Genomic DNA, 18,762 nt, shown 5'->3' on the forward strand with positions numbered 1-18,762 from the left:
TTTTCAAATTGTTTCCTGAAACTCATCATGTCACCTGATGCCCACATGGTTCAAGCATGTGCAGAGAGAACATACATCACAGAAACCTTTAGAATGAGTGTGTACATGCTGAATTTTTCCTGTGATGAGACAGTTTAAACCAGTGGTACTCAGTTCAGTCCTACGAGGGCCGCAGTCCAGCAGGTTTTCAATGTATTCTTGCTTCAACACACCTGAATCAAACTTAATGGATTCAACAGTCTATTAAGTTCTGCAGGATGGCTCATTAATTTGAGTCAGGTGTGTTGGAGCAGGTATACATGGAAAACCTGCTGGACTGCGGCCCTCGTAGGACCAAACTGAATTGAAAATTCATTCGGACCGAGGTTGATCGGATAAGCTGAGGTGTTTACATGACACATTTTATGCTGATAGAACACTTGATCACATTAAAAGTTCTCCATGTACATGCAACTAATACCGCCCTGTCTAGACCTCTTGCCCCTCCTTTGCCACCCTGTGTAAAATTTTCTAGATCTGCCACTGAACTCCAGCATGAGGCTCGATCACAGCCACAGAGAAAGTCACCTGCAGAGATGAAGCTGCTTGACACTCCAACACAACGACAACAGCCAGCAGACAGCCGCACTGCAGAGAAATAAAGCAGGTGTAACACCCAGAAACCAGCAAAACCCCAGCAGGCAAGGGGAAGAAGATGATGGCACTTAAAATCACAGATGGGCAGAGTTGCCATGCTAAAGCAGCCGCAGCAAGAACAAGGACACACACTGAGGAGCAAACACCTACCAGGTATAGGTCAGTCTGCTTCATCCAGCAACCAGCGCTACTAGAGCCTGGAACGTGTAAAGTGGGAAGAAGGAAATCTTGTCCCACCACACAAACACAGAAAGGATAACTTTTCATAAATGTGTCAGCAAAACTCAATAAAGTGAAGCAGCGTTGTAAAAAAGATGTACCAAAATCCCTCCACAACAATTTGGGAGGCTGTTGACATTATATGGAAAAAAGAAGTTTCTTGGTTAAAGGTGGTTCTACAAGCTACTGAGCAGTTGGGTTTTATACGTAGTTTTCATACAATCATTTTACACTTTTGTTTGTATTTTTCATTATTTAAGTTATAGATAGTGTAATATGTCAAGTACTGTAGTTCAACTGAGTTTTATGTTTACCACACTGTAAGACTAAAAATTAAGTTCTGAAAGTTACAAGCAAAAGGTATAGTTCTTTTTCAAGTCACATGGTTTCAGAGAAACAGGGTTCCCTTTCTTTCTCTTTCATTTTTATCATTTTGAAAAAAAAAACATGCACCCACAGAGTCCACAGCCTGTAGCAGAACATGGGAGGAGTTTATGAGGAGCATTTAAAACAAAACAGCCTCTGAACTGGTATTACAGTCACTAACAGGAACTGGTGGGTCTCGGTCAAATCAGCAAGAGCTAAATAGACGAACTGAGCAAATAAAATAAAATAAAAAAAACAACATCAACAGACAGCAGAAGGTGAGTTAATGTAAACAGTGTTTTTGCTTTAAAAGCTGAGTTTGTCCAGTTTGTCTTCGTAATTACATTTTCACTTTAAGTCTTGTACTTATTTGGATTACAGTCATTTTTCAAAAATATCCAGACACATATTTACTTTACAAATTCATCTGTTCACTTAAAGTCAATGTTTGTGATTTTTCAGTGAAACATTTTAAACTTAGCATCATGCATGGAAATGGTTCTAACAGAATATAACATCTGGATTTGGATGGCCTTTATAATTTTCCTGCTTACACACAACTTTTTCCACTTCTGCAAAACTTTTATTCCTCCTTAAACATCTTTTACTTCCCTGTCTGACAGCCTGAATCTGGTGTGTCAGCATATGTTGGTAAACATAACAATGTAATTTTCCTCAATAGGCCGTTAAAAGTGCTTTAAACCATAGAATAATTTTTGGGACAAACAGACGATTATTTTATTACAATATATTTGAACATGTTGTAGATATTAGAAATGGGACCATGAATGTCTTATACATGCTGTATGTTCTAAGAGAAGCTTTAAAGCGTCCCTTCAGGTCATGCTACATAAACCAGGAAGTTTGTCAAGTGTGAGCAGAGGTGAGGACACAAATGCAGACAGATCATGCAGAAGCTGAACTGATGAACAAAACAAAACAGTCCGAGGAAGACAGGAGACATAGATCCGGAGTTTGAGTTGGAAGGTCAAGCAAAAAGCAAGTCCAGATCAGGGGGAGTCAGTAGTCTGAGTAGACAACAGGCTCCGGTCAGGAGACCGGGCAGATGGCCGACATGGCTCAGGAATCAAGCTGAGCAAACCGCAGGCTTGGGAGTAGTGGCTGTGCATCCCGGAGCTTAGGAGCCTGTGCAGACCAGATCCCAGGAGAGCTCAGTATCCACATTATGATGAGCCCCAGATCCAAAGGCAGAAGATGAGTGATCTCCTCGGCGGTGTAGACCACAGGCGGCAGAGGAGGAGCAATCTCCTTAGTGCCGGGAACCAGAAGTGGGTGAGGAGAGTCTCAACGAGAGACCCCCTCGGAGTCTGGGACCAGAAGCGGGTGAGGAGCATTTTGACCAGAGACCCCCTCGGAGTCAGGGACCAGAAGCGGGTGAGGAGTGTCTCGACCATGGACCCCCTCAGGGACAGGATTCAGAAGCAACGTGGACCTGGGCACAGGTGTCGGACGCTGAAGAGCCGCCTCTCAACGAAAATATTCGAAGATGGTTATCATCCCGTCTGCTGAGTCCATGCTGGTCAGATTCTTCTGTCACATTTGAGTGGAGGTGAGGAATGCAGAAGCTGAACTGTGATGAACAAAGCTAGTTTATTTACGAAAACTCAAGGACAGAGAGCTACACATCACAGGGATGAACCACAAGGATCTGAGAAGGCAAATTGAAAACCATGGCGTATTTGTAGACAGAGGGAGTAATTAGGAGCAGGTGAAGTGAATGAAAAATAAAATCAGGTAAAGTAACAAGCCAGGAATAGAAAACTGAGCACATGAGGGAAAACAGGAAAACTGAACTAAACATGACAAAACTGAGAACCTAAAGCATGAAAATAGTGGAAACTAAACATGACAAAAACCCAGAACTATAAACCAAGATAAAGACAGAACAAACCAAAACAGGCATAAACCAAACACAAGAATCAGGAACTAGCACCATGAACCATGACAGGAAGATTGAAAAAAAAAAGTAAATTTTAATACGGATTTTAATTTACTTTGCATTAATTCTGGAAAACAGAATGAAACATTAAAATTTCAGAATTCCTCCAACTATCCACAAAGCACTTTGGATGATGATCTGTGTTTTTAGTGAGGAAGTATTAAAACATTTTTATAATCAACTGTATCTTGTGGCTGTAAAGATGAAGAGCAGATAAGATGGAGGAGAACAAATACAACCCAACAAGAAGAGGGAAGGGAGAGTCTGAAACCAAATCTGTTTCCTCTGAGACAAATGATGAAGGTAATTCATTATTTGAAAATAAAACTTCACTAGAAAGAAGTATGACTTGATGGTGAGATTGTTCCATAAGTTGATCCTGTATTCTCTCTTTCATGACAATGCAGTTCAGCTGGAGGAACGTACAGCTGACAGTAAGGTGGGATTTTTCTTCTTTGTGCCAGATATCATTAAATCATAATTTAACCACACAGATCGTGTTCGTAAAACATAATTTATTAAATTTTCATACACTTTTACTTACAGAAATTCTCTGTAAGTAAAAGTGCTGTCATTTCATTAATCACCTTCTGAAGTAGTTTAACATTATACTTATAGTCAAATAGTTATATTTTCCTGAGTTCTTTCCCTCTACCTTTTATGGAAAATGTTAACAGGTTAAAAAATTAGGCAAGAGACCTTTTAAAAGAATTTTGGAAAAGACAACCTCACCTCAACGAAAATCCCATTACATACAAACTAAGCTTTGATGTGGATCTGTAGAAATTAAATGACAGATGCACAATTAATTTTCTCTGATACTTCTAATACAATTCTATCAGTGTTACAAATATGCTGCATAATTTATTAGTATCTTAAGATACAATATGATTTATTAAATTATGATCAAGGTGCATAATTAAGTAATGAAAGAAAAAGGCACAAAAATTGAATATTTCACAGAGTACACTCGCCCCACTGTCCTCATATTTATACTCTATACAAATAATTTGTACAACTGGATAAATGATAATGAGACATTGGAGCTTCTTTCCTTAGTATTTCAAGCATTGAAACATGATTATTATGCTGCTTAGATACTTCTATGTAATTTAATTCAGGAAAGTTACTGAGCAAATTGGAAATTATGGCCATACCCTGTGTCTCTAATAAATCTGCATGTCAAAAGGATTATTTATTGCAGTTATGCTTTTTAGTGTGATCCAGTGAATGAGCCTCTCGACACTCAGCTCTCAGGGAAGAATTACAATAGCAAAGAGGGAGAGGATGAAAACATATCTGCAGCAGCAGCACGCAGTCACAGAGGTAATATTTTGGAATATTATACATTGTTTATAGAATATAGATATTTTTTTCAGTCATAATCACAATGATCTTTTTCAGTGATGGCTGACCTCACGCTTGTGTTAACTGGTGACCCAAACGCCATCAAGATTGGATCAGAGAACTTCCTGCTTGATCATGACGAACAAAAAAACGTGAAACAGTTTTCAAACAAACTGTATGATCTTTGTGGTCGACAAATCTGTGTCATTAACATGCTTGGTCTGCCAAATGTTGACAAAATCCCATTAAAACAGGCAGTTCATGCTTTTATCCTGCTGATACCAAACGGCCAGCACAACAGCCATTACAGATCAGGAATAGAGTGGTTAGAAAGAACTTTTGGGAAAGAATGTCTTTCTTATGTTATGACAGTCCTGACTTATAAGTCTGATGAAAAATGTGAGAGTGCACTTGCAGACCTGAAAGCTAATCACAGTGTTGTTGAACAAAGATACCACACATGTAGAAGAAGTATGATGAATGTAAATGAGATAATTGACCTCTTGGAAAAAATAGATGTCATGGTCTCTGAAAACAACCCACAATGCCACAATTTACTGATGATAGAGGTAAATAAAGATCAGAAAATGCAGGAGGACACACCCCACAAAGAAGTAACAATCACAAAAGGTAGGATGTTAATGTAAATAAGACCTTCATTCACTTTTTAACAAAAGAAAAAGTGTGTGTGGGGATGAAAACTTTACTATGATGTTATTGTCTAAATTTTAAACTGATGAGATTTTCCTTCACTGTTTTCTTACATTATGCAGCAGCTGAACAGATGAAGACTGCAGCTGAAATCAAGCAGAAGGTAACGTATAAAAAGGATTTATTTTTATTCATTTTTTTATATGTAAAACTGAATCTGATTTCTGGATGTAATAGACTTGAAAACTAAACTTTGGAGCACAATCTCATTTTTAAAGTAAATTGTCTTTCACATAATTTAAGCTCCATGTTGAATTAAAATGGAAAAAGATCAACATAGTCTCTGTAAAGTTTGTGTTCATTTTAAATATACTGATGGTGACAAGACTTTTTAAATACAAAGGTGAGAAGTTCAGCAGTCTGAAATGTTTTTCATTTTATGGAAACTGCACATTTGTATCAGGTGTAGTCAGTAAAATAAAACCAGAATTAGTTATTGGGCTTGAAACTGTAAACAGTCTTAATTCCCAGGAATCTAAAAACAAGAAAGTAAAATTCATCCATTTTTTTTAGTGTAAGCAAGCAGAATGTGACGTTGAAGACTCAGAGAAGAATGATGAAGATACAGCAGAACAACCTGAAATAAAACCTGGACCATGTGAACCAAAGGAAACAGGTAACATTTAAAATGGTATTTTTATTTAAAACCACACATCCCACAAACAAGAAACCATCATAAAAAGGTGTTAATGTGAATGAGATGTTCGTTTACTTTTTAATAAAAGAAAAAGTGTGTGGGGGGTTAAAAAGCTTTGCTATGACACTGGACGAAAAGTATCAAGATATGGAGCGATGCGATACCGCTATCTGTCCATAACTGTCGCAAATACGGACAAGATAAGGGGAAATCCCCGCTGCTTCCCTCACGGATCCTATTTTTAGATCCCTCCGGCTCACTAAAGATCCAAAAACCTGGATTTTCATCTGTGAGGTATCCACAAGATGCGAGTTTATCTGATCCCTCGCGGATCCAATTCTAGATCTCCTCAGATACTGACCGCATCTTTAGCAGATTGTGTTCAGAGATCACGGGAAATACGTCGAACATCCGTAACGGGTGCCCGCCGGGTATTCGTGCATTTTTCATTTATGCAATATGTCTGATTTAATGGTTCTCTTCATTAATTATATGGTTTGGCATGTAACCTTTCATGTAAAAGTACTAACTTAGTTCTTATCTTTAAAGATCTTATCAAGAACGTTAAAATCACCCAGTCAGTTTCAAACATCACAACAGTTATAATGTGACAGTCTTTAATCTTGGTTTGTGTACCATCATCATGTTGTACAAATCATTTGACCAAATTACACATTACTATTTTAGCAAGCATTTATAAAATGACATTGTCAGATTAAACTGTATAAAGAATATCAGCATTATTAACTGAACAGTGGGAACAGAACAGAATGAAGCAGTCTAATAAATCAGGTGCATCTACATAACTGCATAGCTGAATGAAAACATGTCAGACTTGAAAAACAGACCAATGTTTTTCTTGTTTTCTTAATTAAAAGACAGTTTCTTTCAAATAAATGGATCTGATTCCTCTCAGTGGCTGCCCCTGGCTATATACACCACTGGGCACTCTCCGGTGCACCATCCTGGAGGACATCTTTTGTAGGTCAATAAGGTGGTGCTGACACCTTTCTAACATATCCGTGAGTCTTGTTGCCCTCCATTCAGGTGAATATGCTTTCCACACGTCTTTGTCTTCAGTGTCCGTCTCCTCGTCGCTCATCATGCATGCAGGCGCCCGTTCCAGGTATCTGTACTCCTCATTGGTTAAGATGAGCGAGCAGCAGATCAGCGTGAAATGAAAAGCTTTAACAGAAAACATTAGATATTACTCTCAATGGAGAATGACATTTATAGGTCAATGGGAACATTTTTAAATGTATACATTAAAAAATGAACATAATAAAACATTTTTACTGCCTCTGCACTGCCAGAAACTTCATCTTTATGCACAGTTCATACAACACATTTCAGTTGTTGTATCTGGAGATAAAACTGATGACTACAACAATGTAATGTCATACAAAAGCAAATCACAAATCCGATGCATTCTAAAGGATCTTAAAAATAAACAAATCTATAAGTGATTCAACTCACTCTATGTCTTCGGTTGTTGAGAGCTTTGGCCCTCCGATCCTCTTCCACTTTGTCTTCTGATAACTTAGATTCCCTCCTGATGTTCTCAAAGTATCTGCTGCTCCTACAAACACAAAAAGTGACACATTAATATGTGAAAGATCTTTTCAACGAATTGTCTTTTTTGGAGAGATAAGCATTATTTTTAGAAGTAACCTTAAACCAGTTTTAGAGTCATAACTTACTTCTGATCAAAGAGGTGTCACATTCCTCTTCATCTGCAATTGTCCACAACATTGAATTTGTGACACCGGAGTTGTGCTCAGACGTGAATCTGCAGATTACATCACAGAAAACACAACAAAGCAACATGAAACATGACAAATACTAAATCTACTCTGAAAATTTGTTGGTGACTATGTAAAATCAAAGTGCCATTATTTTGTATCTGAGTCAATTTAAGATGCACTAAAGCATCATTAGTCTGTGATCTGATGAATATATAACATACATATAACATAAATATAGAAAATACATATCTTGTAATCAACTTAGACTTTGAAATTGTTTTAGTTGTCTTACCTCTCATTTCCTCTGTATTTGTGCCCATCCTCCAGACTCCTGTGGATCCTTTTTACCTCACGCGAAAACAGCCAATATCACAAACAGATCAAATTTAGATCATGTGAGAAAAATATTTTGACAAACGTTTGAAACACCTCATTACAGCGGCTTGTACAGCTGTCTTTTGTTTGTGCCTGTGTTTGTAGACATATTTTAACTAAGGCAGTGGTTCCATAAAGTTTAACATACAACCTTACCATTTTTTCCTAAAAAAAAGTGTGAATATTTATCACAGTGGCTCTGAATGTTCAAAGCCTCCGGGTGGGGGGTCCCCGGATCCCAGGTTGTACCAGTAGTAACAGTGTATGAAGATGCACGTTAGATCTGTTTTACTCAAATCTATGAAAACAACAATAAAGGCTTAGTGAATAACTTACAGATGGGTTGTAGGAATCTGCTGCAGAGTCCGTGGTTTCGGAGTTGCTGATGTTACTGCTCCTGCAGCTAATCTATTCTCCACGGCTTCAGTCAGTTCACCCAGTTTCTCCATCACTTTGTCAACTTTCAGGTGTTCTAGAAACTTTGTGTAAAAAGAGGAAGAAGGTCAATAAATAAATCTACACCTCATTACAGTGGTTAATAATTCTAAAATAAGTTGTTTCTTTGTGGTTGTGGAAATATTTTATCTAAGGGAACTTCAGACTGATAACTCGCCAGTAAACATGCAATATTTTCCCATATGTATTCCACATGAGCAACAACAACAACAAAAAGGCTTAGTAAACAGCTTACAGATTGGCCGTAGGAAAATGCTGTGAAGTGTGTGGTTCCACAGCTCCTGCTGTTACTGCTACCACCACCAGTTGACCTCCAGTTCTCCAGCGCTTCAGTCAGGTCCAGTTTCGCCATCATCTCGTCCATGTCTTGGTGTATACTGCACAATGCCCTGACACATGTTCAAATATGTTATGCAACATTTTAGGTATTGATTGTGAAAATTAGAACAAAATCCTTACAGAAACCAAAGCATGTAAATCCTATTTCTCCACTGACCTTAGTGGAGAAATAGCCTTAGTAGAGGATCGGGAACGTTTGTTTCTACATTTGATTTTGAGTTTATTTGTTTTAAAAGGCACAGTGTAACAAAGCTTAATTCCATCATTAGTCTCTTGTAGTTACAAATGCAGGTCCCAGTCTGTGCCCATGTTAGTTTTTGTTGTTTGGTGTTTTAAAATGACAATGACTATCAAAAGACTGAGTAAAATCTACATTCTGTGCCATTTTTTATCAACATTATAATAAAAAATATGGATAAATTGATGTATAACAAATTAGGCTTCACTACTTTATATAGGGACACCTTTTAAACCAGAGAATTATAATATAAATATCTATTGTGTTGTCTACACAGGAAAAAAACAAACAAACAAAAAAGAAGCCAACCAAATTTACTCCCGGTTTTATTTATTTAATTTTGTCCACCCATTATGTATTTAGCTTACTTTAATCCCAATAAGCACTCGACTGATTGTCTGTCAGTGGTTATTGAAGAATTAAGAAACACTTTTAACTGTTTTAACCATAAAATAAATATTAAAACACGTGAAATTTTACAAACATTTTATATTTAATCCAGTTCAGACAAAACAACCGTTCACTTGTATTTATTTAATGAGGAGCTTACTTGCCAGGTCCAAGATGGCGGTCACGTGGACGTGTTACAACAATGGCCGATGGGCCTTACGTCTACGAATGAACCCATAAAAGCTAGCGGTTAGCATCTTAGTTTTAAATAAAGTTACTGCAGTTTCACGGACATCGGTATAACAGTAAGTTTGTCTGCGAAGCTAACCTTAAGTAACTCAGTATCTACAACAACTGAAACCATTTAAAGGCCTAAAAAAACAAGTATCAACTTACTTCCACATAATGTCCGATGTGACTGGATGGCAGGCTCTGCTACTGGCTCCAGCTGGGCACCAAATATGAGAATTAAAGTTTTAATCGTCCGTTGGCATCGACACTTATCTCCGTGTCCTCTGAGTCTGGGCGAAGAAGAGTCGTTTGCTTTGTTCGAAGAATATTTTTACAATTTATTGACGTGAACTGTACTGGAAAACACAACAATAAAAAGAAGAGCAGTGCAGAACTACATTGGCGCTGATTGATGATATCACACGATGTGCGACAGTTGAGGAGCAGGATCCCACAGGAGAGTGAGCGGCGACCTGCTGTTAGCAGTTGCTTAGGGAAATTTCACATTCATAAAAGGAAAAGGGCTGACGGCAAACCGAACTTCACATTGTTTCTACAAGATCTTTTTCAATACAGCTCCAACCTCAGTGGTCTTGAGAACTCAAAAGCCTTAAAAACTAAGTTTACTTTGGAAAAATTCTTATTTCATTGAGATGACTCTTTCCTTACTTTACTTTAATTGATGGTTAAATGTATAAATGTATATGCATATGCACACCTGGATTTTTCACGTATGTTTATGTATATCTCCTAGATTTAATTTACTTACTGGTCTCATTGAATATCACTTAATATTTGATCCCCTTGCTATACAGTTTATGTTCTTTATGTTTTATTTTCAATTGTTTAAGCAGGAGATTATTATCTTCTAACAAACAAAGCTGATTACTTGGTCGTTGACTGGATACTTTTTATATATTTTTATTCAGCATCTCAGCAAAATAAACTGTTTCAGAATAAGAATGTGTCTTTATTGCCAAACAAGTTTGCACATAAAATGAATTTGTTTTGGAGTGTAAAAACAATGAATTATAAAAATAAATAAATAAATAAACAGAACATTAACAACACTACCCAGGTAGCAAAATTGGTCTGGCCCGGTTCTGGCCCACACAATGCACTTAAACCTGGCCCACATACCGCAAAGAATGACGGCCCTTTGCTGGCCCAGATCTGGTTTGCCAATGGTGGCCCTGTACTGGCCCAGAACAGTTTCCACACTGGCACCAGGTGTCAGCCTAATGAATACCTTAATCAAACTGTGCAATATTCAGCCTAGATTAAAAATACTACAACAACGGTGATACAGTTATACAAATAACATTTATTTTGATTTGAATAACTTGTTCAAAATAACAATATATAATAAATAACAATATAAAAATCAAATAATATGTGACACGGGTGGAGAGCGAACAAGGTTAACAGAGGGAAACAACATTAAGTGGGGATGGAAAAAAATGTTATGCTTTCTACCCAATAAAATTATAAGATCAATAATTAGATTAAATTAGATTAGATTAAACTTTATTGAACCCATGGACGGGGAAATTCACTTATTACAGCAGCAAAGCAGAAAAAGTGAAAAAAGAAAGAATAAATAGATAAACTTAAGAATTAAATATAACACAATAAACATAAAAAACAATAACAGTATAAGGTGACGGTATAAATGACTGTGTAAACAGTGTAAACAGACTACAACATGACAGCCTGATTCAGGTGTTACAGATTGTTGTAGAGTCTGACAGCAGTTGGGATGATGGACCTGCGGAGCCTCTCTTTCTTACACCGTGGGTGTAACAGTACAATTAAACTACATTAAAAGAATGTGAGCTTAAGGAGAACAAAAGGAAAACAAATAAAATCAGGGAGGCTAAAGTCTTTGTAAAAAATTAACAAAGGGCACAGAAGTCCAAATGAAGCAGCGCTGTCCGTGCAGTCCATCATTCCCACCGTGGACTTCTAAAAAAGAAGACGGAAAAAATTTAGAGCTGTGCATCCAGACATACAGTTTAAATCTAGCCATAACAAATAAATAAAAAATGCATGGTCTCTGAGGGAGTCAGTGTTTGTTAAGACAAACTTACCAATTACAACATCCTTTATTTGCAAGTGCTGGAAACCAATCTTGCCATTTATACCGCGCATGTTGACATTCTTGGCGAGAGTGTTAAGGTTGCACCCATGACACTCTTTACACTCTTTAACGTCTCCCCCACCTTTAAGAGCCAGTGCAGTTCTCTGTGAATTGATATTTCTTTGTTAGTTTATCAGCAGTACAATATGCCCTAACTCTTTTAAACATGTTTGAAAATATCAGCAGCAAATCTGAACTGGTCTGATAGTCTGAGCAGCATGATTTATGCAATGAAAGCACAGCAGTAATAATTTGTAAAGTAAAATAAAGGATGAGGATGCAGAGTGAAGTCAGTCTTCCTATGGTTTCAACTACTTTGATAATAGTGTGCCTGTGGTGCCGTGAAACTGTTCAATTTCTCCGTGTAATTATGATTCCCTTTTCCCCCATATACTAAATAGTTTCTCAATTTTATACTGTATGTCCCAGCAATGTTATTTAAAGCCTATTTAATCAAGAACATGGTTTGTCATTGTATAACTTTTCTCCTGAAGGTTAACTGACATGACATTCTTTTATTTTAACCTGCCCTGTCCAGCATCATGGCAGCAGAATGATAGTCTGGCTGCTGTGTTGTGCCAAACAAATTTGCTTTGCCAAGGGGAGGCTTATGGGTATAAGGCTGAATACACAAATTATTTTTGGTTTTCCAAAGCTTCTTCTTCAGTTACAGATTTCAAGCCTTGGTCTGTTTTAAAAATGATTTTCATCTGGTCCATCATCATCTCTTGGTTTGTGAGAATATTTCGTAGGTGTGCTAGGAAGAAGAAAAAAATTGTGGATAAGTAAATAAACAACAGGTCTCATAAAAATGTGTTCAGGCCAACAGCAGAGCACAGCCTACAAATAAAATATAATACTCACATGTATTAAGACTGGTTTGTGGTCTTCTTATCAACTGATGTGGCTCAGAGGAAACAGTCTTTCTCTGGTGCAGGTCAGTCGATGAAATCCTTCCCTGGTGCAGGCTACGGGACGCTTGGCCTCTCTGGTCCAGCTCAGGAGTCAGGCAGACCAGTGCTCGTTTCATGGCCCATGAGATGCCTAGCTATAAATGTCAGTGTCCCCCCCCCCACCTTTATAGTGGAGAGAGCGGCAATTCTCTGCTCTCTGTATCGCTGAGTTTTGCCCTGATGCGCACAGACACACACAGATACATGAACACACACAGATACGTGAACGCACACAGCGCTGAGCACACCCCCACCCCCACCAGGAAACATAATTTGTGGCACCTTTGCACATTTTGGGGTTAAAGTGTAACTGAGTACATCTGCATTAAACAGTCCATCTAGTATACAAAAAAAAAAAGAGCAAAGCTTTCCAGACATTTCTCAAATTTAAACAGCTTATTAAATTAAAAATAATAATACTAGTTTACTGTTTTCCTGTTGGTAAGACAGCTTCATCCTCAGAATCATTCCCTCTGGGATCTGGGCCAAACACGTGAAGGATCTTTGGTGCACTAGGCAATTCGGCTGAACTGCAATGACATGGCAAACCCAATACTGTATCACTGACCCCAATTTGGGAACCACTGCAATAGATTACAGATGTCTGTACCCATTTTAATGACTTCCAATCATGATAAGTGATTGTACTGTACCTTACACGTTCTTTGTCTTTACACTGGCCTGCACAGCCCTACAAAATGAGTAAAGGGGGAAAAAAATGAGGCAACCTTAAAATAAAAATAATAATAATGCAAATAATCTGTTGTATTATATAAATGTGTGTGACATTTCCAATAAACCAAACCGACTGAAAATCGGTTGAAAGTTCAGCAAGTTACTGTGATTTTAATCATTGATAGACTGCCTCTGTTGACTAATGCAGTAATAGACGCGGCTTACCCCGGCCCAAGGCGGCGGCCGCTTCAACGCATTGTTCCGGACAGCAGCGTCAGAGGGGACATCTACATGTATACATCTATGACGATGCGGGGGGAAAAAAACACAAACTTACACTAGCTACGTAGCCTCCAGTAGAGACACTAACTATAACCCATGGACAACCCAAAATACGAAAGAGCAATAGCTCGCTCACTCACTTCAGCTTCCACCAAATACGTTACCCTGAGTGGGTGACGTTTCTAGCAAAGTGGGAAATTCCCGCCTCCCCGTTCAAATGGAATGCACTTTAAAATACGAAGTATGTTTTTTAACCATAAATATACTGTACACATTAAATAAATAAAACCGTAAATTCACCTTGACTTTGTTTGTCTCTCTCGGCTCAATGCAACACATCCGGTTCTATTCGCGCTTCTTCTTCTTCTTTGTTGTCGTCTTCTTCTTCTTCTTCTCTATTGGCGGTTGACAAATGCACGTTTAACAATAGGAAGTATTTTGACCCAATCAGAGCATAGGAAATAGGTCACGTGTTGAGAGATGGGTAATGACATCTAATGACTAATGGTTGGTTGGTTGGTTTTATTTGTTTATTTTGTTATTTGATTTTTATATTGTTATTTATTACATATTGTTATTTTGAACAAGTTATTCAAATCAAAATAAATGTTATTTGTATAATTGTATCACCGTTGTTGAAGTATTTTTAATCTAGGCTGAATATTCCACAGTTTTATTAAGGTATTCATTAGGCTGGCACCTGGTGCCAGTGTGGAAACTGGTCTGGGCCAGTACAGGGCAGCTGGCCTCAGGCTGGCCCATGTGTGGGCCACCTTTGGCAAACCAGATCTGGGCCAGCAAAGGGCCGTCATTCTTTGCGGTATGCGGGCCAGGTTTAAGTGCATTGTGTGGGCCAGAACCGGGCCAGACCAATTTTGCTACCTGGGTGAATGGTCATTCTGTTGTTTTATTGGTTTATTGTCAGGGAGGCATTAGCAGGCAGTCTGCAAAATAGTGACAGATTTAATTTCTCAACAAACAAACGCAAAGTTGTTGTGTAATTTAGTAATAGGTAAGATAAGGACCCTCTGTTTTGATTATTGTCCATTCTATTCTAAGGGAAAAAAAAGTTTTCTGTCAGTATTAATACTAATTGGAGCATGTGATGTGGTGTGTTTATGAGTTTGAATGCACTTGCTATATACTGAAAAACTAAATTGAATTAGGAGTGGGGTGGTGGTGAGACACGTAGAAATACATTTTAAAAGTAAGACTTAACTATTTGTTTGTGTTTAACACATGTTAATATGAGACTGATATGGGCAACATGAGCTTAACGACAATTGGCCCGCATATGGCATAGACAGGTCTGAGCCACATATACCAAATCATATTTGGGCCACATATGGCATGCCATGGTATAAATAGAGCCATCATTGCCAGACCTGGCCCAGATCCGGTTGACATACCACTTGCCATGCCAGCAGTTGGCCAGAAGTGCCGGCGTGATACCAGATCTGGCCCAGACCTGTCTGCTACCTGGGTATGGGTTAAACACGCAAAGATTAGCTTCTTTTGCCATTTTTTAAATGATTTTGTAATAAGATTTGTTGTTTCTCCAAAAATATGTAACAAACCATATTTTCAATATTCATTTTTTTTCTCAACTGTTCACCATTGTAGCGTTTGTAGCATCGTATTTTTAATATTCTACACAAAGTTGACAAGTTTTTTTTTTTTTTTTTTTTTTTGTTTGTTTTGTTTTGTTTTGTTTTTTTAACCTGTCCTGTCCAGTATCATAGCAGCAAAATGAATGATAATCTGGTTGATGTATCATCCTGAACAAATTTGCTTTGCCAAGGGGAGGCTTGTGGGTAAGGCTCCTCTTCATAATCTGATTCATTTATTTATTTACTTTGAATCACAGAATCTATGTAATCTTGCTGGACCTGACTGGAGGGGACAGAAAAAGATGGAAAATAGCAAAAAGAAGCAAAAGGGAAAGAAGAAAGGAGACAAAAACATCACAGACAGAAGGCAGCAACCCTTCAATCCATACCATCACCAGACAAAATACTGTTACACTTGTACATAAACACACCAGAAAATCTCCTCAAACTTTTACATAAACAAACAAAAAAATAAAAAAATAAACAAACAAACAAAAAAAAAAAACAGCTGCTAGTCATTAAGAGTTCTTAAATAATAACCAAATCAAAAAGACATATCATGAAAGTAGCATAACAGCGACCAGATACTAACTCACAGGAAAAATAAAAAGAAGAATTATCTCTTAGTATATAAACCCACTGGACAACTCAGTGACTGTGTCAGCATGTTGATGACTGAAGTCGACTGCATGGCTACTTCAAGTAATTTTCTTATTTTTACTCAGCAACTCTGACTAATAAACAATTTCAAAATCAGAATAGGTCTTTATTGCCAAGTAAGTTTGCACATACAATGAGTTTGTCTTGGGGTTAGCAAAAACAATAAAAGAGAAAAAAGAACACACACACACACACAAAAACAAAACAAACAAACAAACAAAAAAAAAACAGAACACAAACAGTATTTACAGGACATAAGCCCCCCACTGCTAAGTAGGCTCTTGAAGACATTTTGTTTCCCTCTCTCCAGGACAGAGAGGTGTTGGTGGGGGTGGGAGGACCTTCAGAGGTGAGCAGCTTCAAAGAGGCCACATCTCCTGTACTGCTGGGGGAGGATGAGTGGCTGGTTTGCTGGGGCTGTTGTTTAATTTTGGGTCTAGCACATTGTCCTTGAAAGCAGTAGTAAATGTAGGGTTGGTGGCAAACCCAACACGTCACAGTCCACAGCTCCACTGGTCCACTTCTTAGATGTCCTCAAGATTCAAAGTGTTTATTGTAATTTGCCCAGTAAGGAAACAAGTTTCCCTAAACAATGAAATTCTTACTTTGCTGTCTGCACTGAATTTAATATAAATAAAAAGTTAACAATGTAACAAAAACAAGATAAAACATAAATGTACATAAATGTGCAGTGTGCTACATAAACTGTTGTGAGGTAGACAGTAAGATGCATGTGCAAAAGATTAGCAAAAAAGGAAAAAAAGTGAATTTATGTCATTAGTAATTTTTATGCAGGGGTGGAAAAAGTACTGAAAATTTGTAATTAAGCTAAAGTATCTTTACTTTGTTTAAATTCTATTTAAGTAAAAGTTATAGTACGCACCAAAGATCTACTCAAGAAAAAGTAAAAAGTACTAAATTTAGCTGAGTAAAAGTTACTTAGTTACTTTAAATTACCTGATGTAAACAAAAGAAGAGTCATAAATCCAATCCAACACTGTTTTTAATAAACGTTTTAAACACTACAGTAAAAGAGAGAAAATAAAACTAAATCAAAGTATCCACGATGCTGAAAATGTTGAGCAATTCCTTAATAACAAAACTGCTCTTTTTTTCTTTATATCACAAACATAAATAATCAGTTGTCTTAATTAACAAACACTGACAGCTGATATGAGAAATAAAGAATATTCTGCCAAGTGAATACTACAACATTAGACTGTAAAGCGCTTGATCAGCTTGAGCAGGGGTTGATTTTCAAAGTTTGTAGCGCTAATCTACGCTCTCTTCTCTGTGAACAACAAACCAGCAGAGCTGGAAAGACGCTTGCAAGTGGCTGAGGCCAGAAGGCCGGTGTTGAGTTTCAGACAGTTTTTTTTATTTTTAGAAAAGAGTTTAGAAGATCCATATGTTCTAGACGCAGACAAGGTAGCCTTCTAACTCCCCTCTGACCTTCTGGACTTCATGATAGAGAAGAAATCCTCTTCATCTGATGAATGCTGCTGTCCTTTTCCATCACGCTCCTCTAAATCAGCCGTTTGGTTGAGGTGATGTCTAACATAGAGAAGACCTGTTGAATGGCAAACAACATCTGACAATTAAGCAATTATTTATCTGTCAACAGAGTCCTACAAACAGCTACAACTTCAGATGACAAAGATAGTAGTATTCTGTATTGTCCACTTATTACTAAGTATTTGTTAGTAGGAAACAAATGAACAAGACTAAAATAAGCTATTGATGCTACTTACTGCCACATGCTTTCGTAGATTTGATGTGGAATTTTTGAAAGCCGACATCTCTGTCTGGCGAGGCACATTTTACATTGCATGATGAATTTATTGCCTTGTTTGTGTTTGAACACAAAGAGCTGGCTGAGATATGGCCAAGGATTTCCTTTCCTTTCCGATTCATCTCTTCCCCAGGCATTCCATGTCTCTGCTTGGCAATCCTCAGCATCAGCGTCCTCCATCTCCATCTCTTGCTCGGCACTAGCCATCATCAGTGACAATTCTGCCTGCACAAACCTGCACACGTCCATGCATGCACGCGCATGCGTGCACATTTTCCTTTCAGTGGGCGTGGAACGTGACCCAGGTAGATTAGAAGCATAGATGGACAATTCGTGACGTTCGGCATAATGGCTGTTCAGGCTGATGTTTTTTTCCCGGCATTTTTACTCAGTAAGAGGCGAGATTTCCAATGTAATGAAATAAAATACTTGGGTCAAAATGCACTTGAGTAAATGTAAAATTACCCATTTTAAAAATTACTTGAAAAATTTACAGATTACTCACAAAAATTACTCAATTACAATAATTTGAGTAAATACAATTAGTTACTTTCCACCTCTGTTTTAATAGATGCTTCGTCTCATGACCTTCTCATGGAAAGTTGTGATTATGGAGCTTTTGGACCACATGGGAACACCAAGATTTTTTTTTCCAGTATATGTGTGAAACAAGTTTGTAATTAACATCTAAATCAACATGTTGATAATCTGAAATAATACAATAACACAAGTAAAGAAATCACTATTAGCACCCCCTGGGTGGGTCCATGCCATAACATCACTGTGGAAAATATCAGGATGTCCTGCATCTGCCTACAATGTAAAAACAGCTGAATCTGGTGAAAATTGAAAATGTCAAATATCACAGACTTTTTTTTGCAAATGAAATGCTAACATTAAATAATGAATAGTGTTAAACTGTAATTACAAATAAATTAAAATGTCAAAGGTCAAAGAAGCACAATATTAAAATAAAAACACATAGTGTTTTAAAGGAGAG

General features: G+C 37.6%; 1 protein-coding gene across 13 annotated transcripts in view; it reads left to right on the forward strand.

The window, feature by feature from the left end:
- Positions 1-1,383: 1,383 nt before the first annotated feature.
- The window catches only part of LOC121629261 (interferon-induced very large GTPase 1-like), a 755,663-nt gene continuing 738,284 nt past the window's right edge, over positions 1,384-18,762 (forward strand). For 11 of the 13 annotated variants that reach the window (XM_041968913.1, XM_041968921.1, XM_041968938.1 and 8 more), the window contains exons 1-7: positions 1,384-1,499; positions 3,384-3,484; positions 3,589-3,620; positions 4,399-4,507; positions 4,586-5,158; positions 5,302-5,342; positions 5,753-5,855. In XM_041968913.1, the coding sequence (XP_041824847.1) occupies positions 3,400-3,484; positions 3,589-3,620; positions 4,399-4,507; positions 4,586-5,158; positions 5,302-5,342; positions 5,753-5,855 (943 nt within the window). In that variant the 5' untranslated portion in view covers positions 1,384-1,499; positions 3,384-3,399. The remainder of the gene's footprint in view (positions 1,500-3,383; positions 3,485-3,588; positions 3,621-4,398; positions 4,508-4,585; positions 5,159-5,301; positions 5,343-5,752; positions 5,856-18,762) is intronic. The other 2 variants (XM_041969045.1, XM_041968965.1) reach the window with 2 other exon arrangements.

The sequence above is a fragment of the Melanotaenia boesemani genome, chromosome 2 (genome assembly GCF_017639745.1).
Source record: "Melanotaenia boesemani isolate fMelBoe1 chromosome 2, fMelBoe1.pri, whole genome shotgun sequence".
NCBI lineage: Eukaryota > Metazoa > Chordata > Actinopteri > Atheriniformes > Melanotaeniidae > Melanotaenia > Melanotaenia boesemani.